This window comes from Perognathus longimembris, chromosome 28 (genome assembly GCF_023159225.1).
Source record: "Perognathus longimembris pacificus isolate PPM17 chromosome 28, ASM2315922v1, whole genome shotgun sequence".
In the NCBI taxonomy this organism is placed as follows: domain Eukaryota; kingdom Metazoa; phylum Chordata; class Mammalia; order Rodentia; family Heteromyidae; genus Perognathus; species Perognathus longimembris.
Window position 1 is genome coordinate 13,876,226 of NC_063188.1, and position 16,384 is coordinate 13,892,609.

The 16,384-nt window shown below is 41.3% G+C and overlaps 1 protein-coding gene across 2 annotated transcripts in view; it reads right to left on the reverse strand.

Moving 5' to 3' along the window:
* Phf6 (PHD finger protein 6) overlaps window positions 1-16,027 on the reverse strand; it is a 96,931-nt gene extending 80,904 nt beyond the window's left edge. Inside the window, exons 1-3 of one of the 2 annotated variants that reach the window (XM_048335302.1) lie at window positions 15,805-15,981; window positions 11,462-11,644; window positions 11,115-11,216 (exon numbers count right to left, since the gene is read on the reverse strand). In XM_048335302.1, the coding sequence (XP_048191259.1) occupies window positions 11,115-11,216; window positions 11,462-11,599 (240 nt within the window). In that variant the 5' untranslated portion in view covers window positions 11,600-11,644; window positions 15,805-15,981. Of the gene's footprint in view, window positions 1-11,114; window positions 11,217-11,461; window positions 11,645-15,804 lie in introns of both variants that reach the window. The other variant, XM_048335301.1, reaches the window with a different exon arrangement.
* Between the last annotated feature and the right edge of the window lie 357 nt (window positions 16,028-16,384).

Consider the following 16,384-nt stretch of genomic DNA (forward strand, 5'->3'; position numbering starts at 1 on the left):
ATTTCCCTGTGCCATGTCTGTGATTACAACTGAGATCACATGGCTGGCAAAACCTTAAGGTTTATTATCTGGTCATTTATAAAAAATAGTTTCTCTGTAATCTCAACACAAGAGGTTGCGGTAGGAAGAGCACAAGATCAAGAAATGCCTAGGCTAAATGGCAAGATCCTATCTCATAAAAAGCTTGCCTCCCACTGTCCTAAGGCTATGGTCTATAATCAAAGGCAGTAAGGCACCTTTTCTCAAGATACCTGTCTGCAAATTACCCCCTTTCAGGTACTACTGCTCTGGGGACTTAGAAGTACCAACAGCACCTGGCATCTGCCTCTACGTCTACAGAAGTAGTGCAGTCCTGTGGCTGTCCACTCAGCCCTTAGTCAAGCACTTTGCTTTTCCTTGAAACTCTACCTTCTTCCTTGACTTTCCATACCATTGTTCTTCTGGTTGAACACATTTCATCTGTCACCTTTTTTGTTCTTGAACTAGGGCTTGAGTGAAGGGCTTGGGCTCTATCCCTGAGCCTTTCTTCTATAATGGAAGGCTAGCACTCTTTGCCACTCAAGCCACAGCCACTTCTGGCTTTTTGGTGGTTAACAGGAGATAAGGGTCTTGTGGACCTTCCTGCCCAGGCTGACTTTGAACCACCATCCCCAGATCTCAGGCTCCTGGAATAGCTAGGATTATAGGCGTGAACCACCAGTGTCCAGCTCAAATATTACTTTCTATGGAACATTCTGACTTCTCAGGTGAATCTGCCATGGTCTTCTTTCCTGGCTTTCCTGTGCCATTCTTCACTTGTAAGGTTTATATCCAAAGTACCTAACATTGTGCTTGGCATAAAGACAGGTAGATGAATTTTTAAATTTAACTGATGAATGCAATGTATAAAGAAACAATAAAACAGGCTGGGTGCTGGTACCTCATACTTGTAATCCTAGCTACTCAGGAGGCTCACATATGTGGATCACAGTTCAAAGCCAGCATTGGCAGGAAAGTCTCACCCTTATCTCAATGAACCACCAGAAAACTGGAAGTGGTGTTGTGGCTCAAAGTGATAGAGCCTTGAGTGAAAGATCTTAGGGAAAGCACCCAAGCTCTGACTTCAAGCCCACGATGGACAAAGAAAGGAAGGAAGGGAGGGAGGGAGGGAGAGAGGGAGGGAGAGAGGGAGGGAAAGAGGGAAAGAGGGAGGGAGGGAGGGAGGGAGGGAGGGAGGGAGGGAGGGAGGGAGGGAGGGAGGGAGGAAGGAAGGAAGGAAGGAAGGAAGGAAGGAAGGAAAGGAGGGAGGGAGGGAGGAAGGGAGGGAGGAAGGAAGGACACTCCCATATTAGGGCAGTAAAGGGCAAAGAGACATGAAAAGTCTCATTTCTCAGGCATAACATACAGCTTACCACCATTGTGCAGTGATAACCAATCAGATTTTTCTATCTAGATTTTTCTCCTCCCTTCTCAAGGTACTAAAGGTGTTAGCAACACTAAAACAATGATAGATCGAAACAGGAATTGTTTTTGTGCTGGTCCTGGGGCTTGAACTCAGGACCTGGGCACTTCCCCTGAGCTTTTTTGCTCACAGTTAGTGCTCTACCACTTGAGCCACAGCTCTACTTGGGGCTTTTTGGTGGGTAATTGGAGATTAGAATCTCACAGATCTTCCTGCTTGGGCTGGCTTCGAACCACTTTCCTCAGACCTCAGTCTTCTGAGTAGCTAGGAATACAGGTGTGAGTTACCAGTGCCTGGCTAAAATAGGAAGTTTATGCTATTCCATGACTTCCCTAGTCCGTCTATACCTCCCCGATTATGAGGGGTTCACACATAATCGGAGCTCTTTTCTTCTTGAACTTCAACCAGCAATAAGTGCCCACTTAGTGGAACACTTTTGAGCACAAAGGAGACATTAAGAGCCATGCTGCGTGTTTTCCACACATTACCTCCTTGTAGTCCTATACTGGGCAGAGACTATATAGCTCACTCTCCAAAAGTCCATAGTACAGTGTGGAAGGAAGGCTTTCACATATGTACCAAATGCACTGATCTCTACCTTCCATGTAGCTAGGGTTGTGTTTCAAGGCAAGAAGCTAACAAGACTCTATCTGAATAAATAAGAAGCTGGGCGCAAGGGCATGCCTCTGTCATCCCTGCCACCTGGGGAGTATAAACAGGAGGACTGCAGCTGACCGAGGCAAGAAGCAAGACTCTAGTCACAAAATAACAAAAGTAAAAACATGCAACGAGGGAGGACATGGCTCAGGTGGTAGAGCACCTGCCTAGCAAGTACAAGGTCCTGAGTTCAAACCCCAGTACTGCCAATAATAACACAAACAAAATCCAGACCGAACTTTTGTAAAATAACTAACAAGAAAGGGAAGCACAAACAGGCAAGCATCAGCATATGCACAGCAGTGGGTGGTCCAGCCTGTAACTCTTGCTACTCAGGAGGCTGAGATCTGAGGATCACAGTTCAAAGCCAGCCCAGATAGGAAAGTCCATGAGACTATCTCTAATTAACCACCAGAAAACCAGAAATGAAGCTGTGGGTCAGAGTGATAGAGCTCTAGCTTTGAGCAAAAGAGCCCAGAAACAGTGCTCAGACCCTGAGTTCAAGCCCTATGGCCAAAAATAACAACAACAAAGAGATATGCAAATACATAGTGTCTATAAGAAATTTCATTTAACTATTAGATAAAAAGTAGGTTAGAGGGCTGGGAATATGGCCTAGTGGCAAGAGTGCTTGCCTCATGTACATGAAGCCCTGGGCTCGATTCCTCAGCACACATATAAAGAAAAGGCCAGAAGTGGAGCTGTAGCTCAAGTGGCAGAGTGCTAGCCTTGAGCAAAAAGAAGCCAGGGACAGTGCTCAGGCCCTGAGTTCAAGGCCCAGGACTGGCAAAAAAAAAATCTCAACATCCAGAAGCACATGAACTTTTCAAATTTCCACCTGTAGTCTTCTTGGACTTTTTAAAACACACACACACACACACACACACACTTTTTGGACTTTTTAAAACACACACACACACACACTTTAAATTCAACCAAGCTGTGATAAGTGGAATGGTTACTGATTATACTGTAGTGTGTCTTTTTTTTATTACAGCAGACAGTGCTTTCTTTTCCAGTTGTCTTTAAAAATAAAGGGAAAACTCTTGAGATGCAATGGTTTTGTGTAGCATCTTGTCTATCATGTTTTGCAAATACTGGAGAAGCTTTAACCAATTTGACTTAGAGATGTGATGTAAGTTTGCTTACAAAACTTTCTCTTTAACTCCTGCCTAAGGTGTCCTAATTTTCTGTGAGCACACTAAAAGGGAGAAATAAATGTAAATAAAATGTAAAAACAATAGATTCTATCTTACTTTTATTCAGAATGTCCAGCATTGCTAAGACAAACAATAACAAATGCTGAGGGTATGGGGAAGAAGCAATCCTAATATACTATGGGTGGAGATATAAATTAGTACAACTATTCTGGGAAAAAAGGACGGAGATTCCTCAGAAAACTAAAAATAGAACTTTCTTATGATTCTGGATACCACTCCTGGGCATTTATCCTAAAGACCGAAAGACAGGATTAAAAAAAACAACAACAAACAAACAAAAAAAAACCCTGCATTCCTGGATTTATTGCAGCTCCATTCACAAGTGATGCAAATAGCCTAGATGTCCCACAAAGTACAAATGGATCAACAAAATTATGTTTTAAACAAATGGTGCTAGAACAACCTGAAAGCTCCATTAAAAAATAAGACAAGCTGGCACTGGTAGCTCACACCTGTAATCCTACTACTCAGGAGGCTGAGATCGGAGGATTGCATTTCAAAGCCAGCCTGGGCAGAAACCACTTAAAAATTCGAAGTGGAGTTGTGGCTCAAACTGGTAGAGTGCTCACCTTGAGCACAAAGAGGCTCAGGGACAGGGCCCAGGCCCTGAGTTCAAGCCCCACAACCAAGAACAACAACAACAAAAGACAAAAAAGTATTCTTGATGAACTGTCTTATATGTGAATTGATAGCACATTCAAAATATGTATCGTAAAAATCTCTAAGTCAGGCTGGGAATATGGCCTAGTGGTAGAGCGCTTGCCTCATATACATGAAGTCCTGGGTTTGATTCCTCAGCACCACATATATAGAAAAAGCCAGAAGTGGCGCTGTGGCTCAAGTGGTAGAGTGCTCGCTTTGAACAAAAAGAAGCCAGGGACAGTGCTCAGGCCCTGAGTTCAAGCACCAAGACTGGCAAAAAAAAATCTAAGTCAGGTATACTACTTCTTTTTTTCCTTGTACTAACTGAAGTTTGAACCCAGAGACCTTATAATTACTTTTTCTTTTTTGTCAGTAATGAGGCCAGGTCCCTGAGCTTTTTTGTTCAAGGCTAGAGCTCCTACGTTGAGCCACACCGCTACTCTCAATTTTCTGGTGGTTAACTGGAGATAAAAGTCTCATGACTTTCCTGCCCAGGCTGGCTTTGAACTGCAATCCTCAAATCTCCGCCTCCTGAGTAGCTAGGATTACAAGTGTGAGCTGCCAGTGCATGGCATGAAGGATTTTTTTAAAAAATGAGTTAGAAATATCCCAAATTCTTCCTTCATGGAAGAAAACAGACCTAGAATAAATCGTTTTAATTGAGATATGCTAGGGTTATTAAAAAATGAATTTCTCAACTCTGAAGTTTATATATCACTGGTCTTGTCTCAGATTAGTTGGGTAGAATCATAATTTCCTGGCATATTTAAGAACACAGCTAGGTGCTAATGGCATACACTCAGGAGACCGAGATGTGAGATTTGAAGCCAGCTCTGACAAGAGATTCTTCTCTCCAATCAATCAGTAAAAAGCCAAAAGTAGAGGTGTGGCTCAAGTGGTAGTCCCAGCCTTCAGTGAAAAACAGACCGATCAAGACTGCAAGGTCCTGAGTTCAAGCTCCAATACCTTCCCAAAAATATAGGAAAGAAAAAAGCAGACAAAAATATTACCTTGAATGGCTTGAAGGTTTTCTTGCCTAGGGCTAAGGAATGTGAACTAAATGATCTCCTAAACTTTTTTCTGTTCTTGCAATCTGGTACATAATCTGACATAGGTACCAATTAGTGAAAGTAGCTAGCTAATACAATCTTTTTAGTGATCTCACCATGTAGCTTCATATACAAAGAAAACAGTCTTCAAAAACACTGTGCAAGTGTCTTAGACAAATTTACAAAAGCAATGGTAATTCATATATTTGCTTGGAATCTGGTTTCTTGTCTACATATCTGGAGAATACGAATTGACCATACAGATGTGCTGTCTCCATATGGCTCCAATAGGAACTGGAAATCATTGGAAGCAAAGTGTATATCTAAACTTCAAAAACAGGGCATCAAAGGGCCAAAATGTTATACTCTGTCAAATATCTCTTGGTCTATCTTGGAGGGTTATACAATGACAGATGACAGAAAAGAGATGAATGTATTTATGTAGAATAGCATTCTTCTTTGATTCTTGAAGCTCACATGGACATCTTGGGAAAGTTGTATATGGCTAAAAAAAACATAGGAACCTCACACCTGTCTCTCTTGCCCTACTTACTACTCCCATCCTTTCGAGATTCTGACCGAACAGGTCACCTATGCATGTTTTTATCTCAAGCCTCAGCCTCTTTTCTGTAGGGCAAAAGTGAGCACCTTTGGAGCCAATAGCGAAACAGTCCTGCAATCACTCAAGAGCCAGTGCTCTTGCTTCTGATTCATTTCAATACGTATTCGTGACCTACTTTTCACCTAGGAATGAAGATGAACAGAAGCCAGGGCAAACAAGCTCATAGGAAAAAATGCCTTCAAAAGGCAATTACAACTGGGCATTAGTGGCTCACAACTGTAATCCTAGCTACTCAGGAGGCTGAGATCTGAGGATCACAGTTCAAACCAGCCCAGGCGGGAACATCTGTGAGGCTCTTATCTCCAATTAACCACCAGAAAAACTGGTGCTGTGCCTCAAAGTGGTAGAGTACTAGCCTTGAACAAAACAAGCTCAGGGACAGTGCCCAGGACCTGAGTTTAAGCCCCATGGCTGGCCAAAAAAGGCAATTACACCAGGGTCCTGGTGGCTCATACCTAGAATCCTAGCTAGCTACTCAGGAAGCTGAGATCTGAGGATTGTGGTTCAAAGCCAGCCCAGGCAGAAAAGTCTACAAGTCTCTTATCACCAATTAACCAAAAAAAGCAGGAAGTAGAGCTTGGGTAGAGTGGTAGAGTGCTAGCTGGGAGCATAAAAATAAAGCTCACGGACTGCATCCAGGCCCTGAGTTCAATCCCCAGGACTGGCACCAAGAAAAGGCAGTTACATATAATTTATCAAGCTACATAAAGCTCTGCATTTTTTCCTTCCATTTGATTTATGGCCCTTTTATTGCTTAAACCAATCTATACCAGGACAAAAATGAATATCTAGATTTTTGGTTACCTGGAAACACACTTCTTTAAAAAACCAATATGATGAAAAGAAACAAGGTAAAACAAGGTAAACAAGGTAAAACAAGGTAAAAAGACTCAAAAAATTATTTCAAAGTAGAACATATAAATGTTGCTCTCCTATTCCTGATAGAAGTTATTTAAATTCTGACATTTGAAGACAGAGGAAAGGAAGCAAAATTATATGCCCTGGCTTAATAACACTCTTACTGTTGCTCTTCCTTAATGCTAGATGCCCACAGTAGCAAATGGCTCCTGAAATAAGTGATGACTATTTTTTAAGGTATGCTAGGGATGGAACCCACTGAGCCAACCAAGCCCTAAGGAATTATTATTTTTTTTGGCCAGTCCTGGGCTTTGGACTTGGCCTGAGCACTGTCCCTGGCTTCCTTTTGCTCAAGGCTAGCACTCTGCCACTTGAGCCACAGCGCCACTTCTGGCCATTTTCTGTATATGTGGTGCTGGGGAATTGAACCCAGGGCCTCATGTATATGAGGCAAGCACTCTTGCCACTAGGCCATATCCCCAGCACGGAATTATTATTATTTTTTGCCAGTCCTAGGGCTTGAACTCAGGGCCTGAGCACTGTCCCTGGCTTCTTTTTGCTCAAGGCTAGCACTCTACCTCTTAATCTACAGCGCCACTTCTGGCTTTTGCTGTTTATGTGGTGCTGAGGAATCGAACCCAGGGCTTCATGCATGCTAGGCAAGCAGTCTACCACTAAGTCACATTCCCAGCTCCCCTAAGGAAATTCTTTACATCTTTTATAGCACATTTCAGTAGTGCAGCATCACTGTTTATATTAAAGTCGTGATACAGCATGATCTATTGACAGTTGCTAAAAAGACAAATAAGTCCATGATTTGTCTAAGGTTATATAAGGTGTCTGCAGCAGTTCTAAAAAGATAGGCCTGAAGCAGGGCACTGGTGGCTCACTCCTGTAATCCTAGCTACTCAGGAGCCTGAAATCTGAGGACTGAGATTCAAAACCAGCCGAGGCAGGAAAGTCTCTGAGACTCTTACCTCCAGTAAACTATCAAAAAGCTGGAAGTGCCAAGAAGATTGGCCAACATTGTGAATGCAAACAACACAAATGCTGGAAGGGGGCTGGGGATATGGCCTAGTGGCAAGAGTGCTTGCCTCGTATACATGAGGCCCTGGGTTCAATTCCCCGGCACCACATATACAGAAAACGACCAAAGTGGCGCTGTGGCTCAAGTGGCAGAGTGCTGTCCTTGAGCAAAAAGAAGCCAGGGACAGTGCTTAGGCCCTGAGTCCAAGGCCCAGGACTGGCCAAAAAATGCTGGCAGGGATGTGGGGGAAAAAGGGACCCTACTGCACTGCTGGTAGGAATGTAAACTAATACAACCACTCTGGACAGCAACCTGGAGCTTCCTCAAAAAATTAAACATAGACTTTCCCAAATACCCAGCCATACCACTTCTAAGCATCTACCCTGAGCATCGTGAGCCAGGATAGAATAAGGAGACCTGCACGTCCGTGTTCACCGCGGCACTATTCACAGTAGCCAAGACATGGAAACAGCCCAGATGCCTCACAACAGATGAGTGGATCCAAACAATGTGGTACCTATATACAATGGAATTTTACACAGCCATTAGAAAGAATAAAATAATGTTTTCAGGGAAATGGATGGAACTAGAAGAAATCATATTAAGTGAGGTAAGTCAAGCTCATAGACAAACAGCCCACGTTCTCTCTGATATATGGAAGTTTAGATCTAAATTACACTGGGATATGATAAACTATACAGGATTTTAGATACTCACACACAGTGAGACCAAAATAAGAGATCCTTAGGAGAGAAACACAAAGGTGCAATGCTTAAGTGCTTCTTCATATTTACATAAAACGATATACATCTGGGAGTGTGGCCTAGTGGTAGAGTGCTTGGCTTGCCTAGCATGCATGAAGCCCTGGGTTCAATTCCTCAGTACCACATAAACAGAAATAGCCATAAATGGCACTGTGGCTCAAGTGGTAGCATGCTAGACTTGAACACAAAAACTTAGGGACAGTGCCTAGGCCCTGAGTTCAAGCCCCAGGATTGGAAAAATAAAATAAAATAATATAATAAACATAGTGAAACAAACTTCAAGATATGGAAACCAAAGAATTCTTTCTTCTTTTTTAAAAAAGTTTTTAGTTTTTGATGAGTCTATCTTCTTTACCTTGTATATGGTATATTCATAGGTATATTTCCAGGAGAGTGGGGGAGGACGTCGGATTTGAGGGAAAAAGGGTGAAAAAGTACAGTAATGGAACTCACTGGACATGAGTGAAAGTAAACTATACACCTCGTGGGTGGAGATTGGAGGGAGGAACTGGGAGAGAATGAGGGAACAGAAGTCACTGTACAAAAGGAAATGTACTCATTACCTGACTCATGTAATTGTAATCCTTTTGTTACATCACCACTATAATAACAATAAAATAAATTAACTTTTTTAAAGTCTAGAAGTTGAGCTGTAACTCAAGTGGTAGAAGCCAGCCTTGAGCATGAGAAGCTTAGGATAGCACCCAGGCCCTAAGTTCAAACCCCAAAACCAGACCAAAAAAAAAAAAGCCTGAGGCCTAAGGGTGTAACTTAGTGGTAAAGTACCATGCCTAGCATTTGTAAGGTCTTGGGTTCAATCCCTAGCATAAACAATACCCTAGTATTTGCATACTAGTGTTCAGTGATATGCACAAGAATTATTTAATGTATGCAATCACTGAAGTGGAAACTACCCTTTTTCAAATCCCAACCATGCAGACAACCATGATCACTCCTATATATTCTCTATTTTTATTCTGGCAATCACTTTGTAAGTTAAGTTCTATCATTATCCCTTTTACAGGCAAGAGAAGCAAGGGCTAGAGAAGTAAATAAGTTATTCAGGGTCACCCAGCTAAGAAGTGACAGAAGTGGGATTTTCTTTTTTTGGCCGGTTGTGGGGCTTGAACTCTGGGCCTAGGCACTGTACCTGAGTGGGATTTTGTTTTTAAAAATAGATTCCCAGGTGAGTATGGCGGCTCATAAATGTAATCTAGCCACTTGGAAGGCAGAGATTGGGAGAAACAAGGGTGAAGGCCAACCCAGGCAAAAAGTTAGCAAAATACTTCCCTCAACAAAAAAAAGGCTTAGAGAAGGGCTGGGAATACGGCCTAGTGGTAGAGTGCTTGCCTTGTACATATGAAGCCCTGGTTTCGATTCCCCAGCACCATATATAAAGAAAACGGCCAGAGGTGGCGCTGTGGCTCAAGTGGCAGAGTGCTAGCCTTGAGTAAAAAGTAGCCAGGGACAGTGCTTAGGCCTTGAGTCCAAGGCTCAGGACTGGCCAAAAAAAAAAGGCTTAGTGTGAGCTAGCACTAGTGGCTCATGCCTGTAATCCTAGCTACTCAGGGTTGCTGAAATCTGAGGATCACGGTTTGAAGCCAGCCAGGCACGTTCAATTCTCATCTCCAATTAACCACCAAACAACTGGAGGTAGAGTTGGGGCACTGAGTTAAAGCCTTATACCTGGCACACACACACACACACACACACACACACACACACACATGTTTAGTATGGTGGTTCATATGTGTCATTCCAGATTTACAAGAGGTATAAGGAGGAGGATCCATTGCCTGAGATTAGCTCCAGGCAAAAACTCAGGAGCCGCATCCCAAAATTAAAGCAAAAATAACTAAGCTTTGGATTAAGTGGTAGAGTATCTTCTCAGAAAGTAGGAGACCTTGAGTTCAAACTTTAGTACCAGCAAAAAAAAATGAAGTTCACTATTACTATCTATAGGTTGGGAAAAGGATGATAAAATATTTCCACAGTTAAGGTGTCATTAGGACCAAAATGGTTATATGCAAGAGTCCTATAGAGCTAGTCATAAAACTATTTCAAATAATGAAACACCTAATAGTGAAGTTACTGAAGGTAATTTTATGGATATTATTTAAGTAAAGGGCTCAAACAAGAAAAATAACTACATGAAAATAAATCTTTCAATTAATTCAGTGATGTTTCAAAACAATGTCATCATAACTATCAATTGAGGTGACCCTCCATTTCCAATACAGCAATATAATACCTGCCAGTATGGTCACTGGCCTTGCAAGTAAGAAATTACATGATAATTCCTCTAGCACTGCTGCATAGAAAAGATTGCATAATTCACCAAAGGTTCTCTGAAGTCCTGTGTGCTATATCACAATACTGAACCACAGTAAAATACTTTGTTCAAAAAGTGCAAACATTTTCCTGTTCATGTGGCCCTGTCATCTTCCTTTGTAATAACCATAATGATTTTAGTGAAGGTGGAAGGGTAATACATGCCAGAATTGTTTTTATAAACATCTATGTGAAAAATAAAATTGTATGTGCAAATTAAACAAACAGCTTGTTTTGTAAGTAATCATGGCCTCTATAAAGATTTTCACTCTCTTTCAAAAGAAAAATATTCTAATAACATAACTAAAGATTTACTACTTTTTGTTGAATTGTAAATAAATTAAATTCAGCCCTGCATTTAATAGGCTGGGGAATATTATTCTAAAAACCTTCAACCTCAAATTCTACTCAGTGAATAATGCGATGCACTCTAAAATAAGCAATTTCCTCTTTAATGAGCTTAAAATAATTTTTATACTCAAGAGGCAGAAATACCAACTTACCAGCTTTGTGCCTCTTTTAATTTCCTTTTGGACATCTTCAATAGAAAATCCACCAAGACTTTCATTATCAGAGTGTGATGATACCAAAGCAGACGAAAAGAGCTAGAAATTACATTGAAAAAAATAAGGTTCATATATGTATACATAGATAGACATAAAGTAGTTCTGAGGAAGATGTTCAATGTAACAAGAAATGTTCTACTACACACAGCACAGCATTAGTGACAAACCATTTCTTCAAACCTTCACTGAGTGGCTTTCTTTTTGTATTGAGAAATACTCATGCGCTATGAAGTTGCTCTCTGGGGAATGGTTTGACGGTTTGGAGTGGCTGCCCATATACTTACCATGCATTTGTGGTGTGCTGCCACCTTCTGGTTTTCAGATATTAGTAACTGTCCACATTCCTTGTCTCGATTTGATTTACAAAAGCCACATTTGCGCTGTCTCGTAGGCCCTTTTTTCTGTTCAATTGAGCTTGACATGATTTTTAAATTGCTGTTAGAATGCCACTTTAAGCCTAAGAAATGCTACAGAGAAGAAGAATGGCAACAAACAGTTAATTACGTTTTAAAATCAATTTGTAGTGTTCCGTAAGTACTTGGATGTTTGACCTAGGATTTAATATGTACACTTAAAAAGGACTACTTAGCAAATTAATATTGAAACCCAAGATTCTTTCAATTACACACACGCGCATACAGAGAGAGAGAGACAGAGAGAGAGAGAGAGAGAGAGAGAGAGAGCAAAAGAGAAAAAGAACATTAAATCAAGTGCAGAGTAATTGAGAAAAATCAAACTGCTTTCAATCTGGGGGGCAGGTGACATAATCATTATTGTTGATTTTAAAATGTACAATGAGCTAGGAGCCTGTGGCTCATTCCTGTAATCCTAGCTACTCAGGAGGCTAAGATCTGATGACTGTGGTTCAAAGCCAGCCAAGGCAAGAAAAGTCCATGAGACTCTCATCTCCAATTAATTAACACTAAGATGCTGGAAGTAGAGCTGTGGCTCAAGTGGCAGAGCACTAGTCTTAAGTGCAAGAAACAAACAAACAAACAAAAACCAACTCAGTGGCAGTGCCTAAGGACCTGAGTTTAAGCCCCAGAACTGGCACCAAAAAAATTGTCAAAGGTAGCCAGGCATAGTAAGTGCACACTACTTGGGGGGCTGAGACAGGAGGAATGAGAGTTTGAGGACACCGTGGGAAACCAAAGAAAAGTACTGTGTACAATACTGAATCATTATCTGCTAGTATAAGTTAGGAAAATTGTTTTAGGTACAGTGAGGTGCCTGTCAAGGAGATAAAGAAATATGTGTCGAAGAGTAGAGCAAAAACTACTAAGAAAGCTACAAAGTATCAAGAGGGAACATAATTCTGTAACTGCTCAATTTCTTTAAGTTCACATATTGCTAAAATATTTTTAATTGCTAGAAATAAAATGAATTTACTTAACCATGGCTTTAGAGAACTTAATTTTAAAATCTGAATTATTTTCAAGTTAAAAAAAAAGATTGTAAATGATTCCTAATAAATTTATTTTTTTCTATTCTATTCCTTTTACAAGTAAAGAAAAAAATTAAACTTGACAATGTACCTACAAATGCAAGCTTTAGGGCTCAATTACATAAAAGGTAGATACTATATGATTGAGATTTACTTCATGTCTACTTATTAATTAAAGCCAGGGATGTTCTAACTGTAGTAACTTCCATATGTCAATTAGTAACACTGCTTAGTGGAAGGAATTTTTTCAGAATGAGCTTACATTTGATCAAATGATAATTATAGGTAACACAAACAAAAGAAAAGAGAAAGAAAAGTTATAATGCAGTTTTCAGATTTAGATGATAATTTTCAACATAGATTCTTAAGAAAAAGACTGTATATTTATTCCAAGTCTAAGTAATTCAAGACTCGGTATGTTATAAGCCACATTACAATCAATAAAAATCTCAAACTTCTTTGTTAAAATAAATATTAAATTATTTCATTTTTCTGCATATTTAAAAATTTTGTAACACTATGCTGAAAAAACATTGATTCAATTAACAGAACACAGTGGCTTTCTAAGCAGTATCTGTTCACCTATAAGAGTAGGAACAGTAAGGTAATGTTGTGTCTACAAACCATCCAGTGCTGTTGAATATACAAATGTAGATGACACATGAACTTATCAAGAAAATGTCTTCTCATTAATTTATATCATGTAGTACTTTCTTTTTTCAACAGAAGTCCAAAGGCCCTGACAAGTGTGTGCCTTGATGAATTCAACCAAGTCTTAAGGCGCCACAATTTTAAATACCTCAGTCTTCCAAGGGGTATCAGATACTTTCCAATAATACTGGATTCACAGTACTGACTATAAACTCTGAAACTGATTGAAAACAGGCAGCAAATACTTTTAGGATTAAAGAGAAAAAGATATAACAGAGAAACAAAAGAAACAAAAGGGGAAGTGTGTTTGCATTTGCTCAGGCAAATATGTGTTCAGTTGCTTTATCAAGAATAGAACTGCCCAAATTTTTAGAACTATGCAAAACAGCAAGATTCACAAATTCCATCAAAATTTGCTATGCAAGTGTTATATTAGTGTTGCTTACCACCATGAATTACTCTGAAGTCACCATAATATATTCAGCATTTCTCCCCGATATCCTGGCCAGTAGAAAGGAAGGCACCCATTGTAAAACTAAACTGCATAGATACCTTTAATATGCAGTTTCTATGCAATCCTATAACACTGACTATAACACTGCCCTAAGGCAACTACAATGATACCGGAATTTTAAAAAGAAAAAAAGCTACCCCTTATACTGTATTCAAAAATATTCTCATGTATTCCCCTGGAATGATTTTAAATATAATTTGTCAAGTGAACAGAGCCACAGAAAAAAGTACAAGAACCCAATTTAAAAACTTTCCCCAATATGTAATGACTAAATGGATTTTTCCACTAAAATTCAAATAATGCATCTGTGCATATCTTAATAATTCTTTTACAGCCTCCTTCCTTATAAAACATGAAGCAGAGAGCATCATGGAAACAATGACTCCTAGCAAAAATGTCTATCAGAGAAATACAGATTTTTATCTCATGCTGTCACATTTGTGGTCTCTTGTAAGTAAAATCAGGGCATTCCGAGGAACATTACTAAGGGGTATTTTAATTTCAGGGTACAAAGGTTTTTCAGGGAAAGCCGAGATCAAAGTTTGATGCTCTCATGCAACAATGAAACCTTTTCCTTAAAAGAAAAGAATCCTAATATTATGGAGACAGTTATAAGGCAGAAATAAAGAGGCAGCAATAACGGCATGAAAACTATAATTGAAACGTCTGACAGAATATGAAAAAGGCAGATTAGGTAGGGTGAAGCAATCAATACGTTTCTGATTTCTCCAAGATGCTTGGGGAGGCACCAAGGTGGAAATGGCTTGGAACATCCAGGAGGAATTCACGGAGCAAGTTGAGGGCTCATTCAATGCCTGCTATCTGAAAGAACATTTTCACAGAAAAAGAAAACAAAACAAAAACTGCAGTACCAGAATATTAAAACGTTCTCTACGCAAGCCAAATTGTAATCTGCAGATCCAGATCCATCAACGCGATCGGCAAGAAGGTACAGTTATCTCTGTTAAGAAAAGTTACAGTAGAGAGAAAGAAACGAGTAAGAGGTGTACCGGAAGGGCACCTGAATTTGGTTGCACGATATTGTTACATGTTTCGTACTGCTTTTTTTTTTGTGCGGTTATTCAAAAGGAAACTAAAGGAATTTTCCAGTTGTTTCCAATCCAAGGGTAGAGGAAGAATTTGAGCTGTATGAATATGATCTTGTATTACGTAGTTAGCAGATGAAAAGAAAAAAAGAAGGTTCTCTGAAATCCAAGAGATTGTTCAACTTCCACTTGGAATATTGAAACGAGTGGAAATTGCAGAATATCGTGGCTGTTTGCCCATATAATAAAAGATGGTACACCTAGCATACCCGATCTTCTGCGTTATTTATTCCCCCAATGTACAATTCGATTCCAAGATCTCCGTCTAATCCAGGCGCTAGATCAAACTCGAGAGAAACTCTCTTCCTCTAAAGCACTTCAGCAGGTCCCTTTCCGTGTTAAAGTCGGGGTCCCCTCCTCGTCCTTTCACCTCGCTCTCCCCAAGGTGGGCCAACACCGCCCCACCACTTCCCCTACGCCCCCTCCCCCAGGAGGTCGTCCTCGCCTTTCTCCATCAGTTTCACCCCTCATTTCCCCACCCCGGTAGTTTCTTCTCCCCCCCCCCCCCATTCCGTAAAGGCTGAAACCCTCAGTGCCATGCTAACAATTCTTCTCGCACTTTCCAAAGCGGGATTCACCGTCCTCCTTAAAATATGTTCGAAGCCAACAGTCAAAGACTTAAAAAAAAAAATCCCAGTTTTTCCCCCCCCTCCTCAAAGGTTGGACCCTCCACACTCTGAAGTGCAGGCATCAGCCTAGCCTCTCCCCGGGTACCCCCAAAGCACTTTCTCAGCAGCCTCGGTGCCAAGTGCCTACAATGAGCGGCGCTTCTGGGGTTCCTGACAATAAAGCAAGACCACCAACAGTCGCCCCTTAACAACAGGCAGGGGCGGCGGCCTGGCCACCGCCATCCTCCTTGTCTTCTCCCGCCTGGCAGAGAATGGGGGGCCCCTGGGTTTCCTGGGTACTCACCACTAGGGCCCCGAGGCGGATGGCAGGAGCGAAGCGCCAATGAGGGGAAAGAGAAAGAAGTCGGTCTCTGTTCTCCAGCACTGCCTGAGAGCGGGGCTCTGTCGCCGGAGGTTGTTTCCTTTCATTCGAGGAGAGACAGGCTCGCCGAGCGCCCTTACGTCGCCTCCCCCTCCCCTGTGCACGCACACGACCCACATAGCGTTGATACGTCCTGAGCGTGCTGCGGACTTTGGTTGGCTGCTGCGACGGGGAGGTTGAAGCGGCGAGGACACGGCGCATGTGCATAGGCCATTCCCTGTACGGATCGGGTAGCAGACTCCGCCTCCTGCTCGCGCGCCTACCTTCTATTCTCCGCTCCGCCGGTCCGCCGAATGTTTGGGGCAGCATCGAAGGGACCAAAGAGAAAGAGATCGCAAGATTTCCCTGTGGCGTGGAAGAAGGAGCAGAGTTAGCGGCTAGAAACCGTTCGATGGGGATTCCCGGTAGCCACATTTCAACAGGGATCCAAATAAATAGGCCTGAGATCCCTTGCACTTGCTCACCCAAGGCCCTTTCACATCCATTATTTCATTGTAGTCTC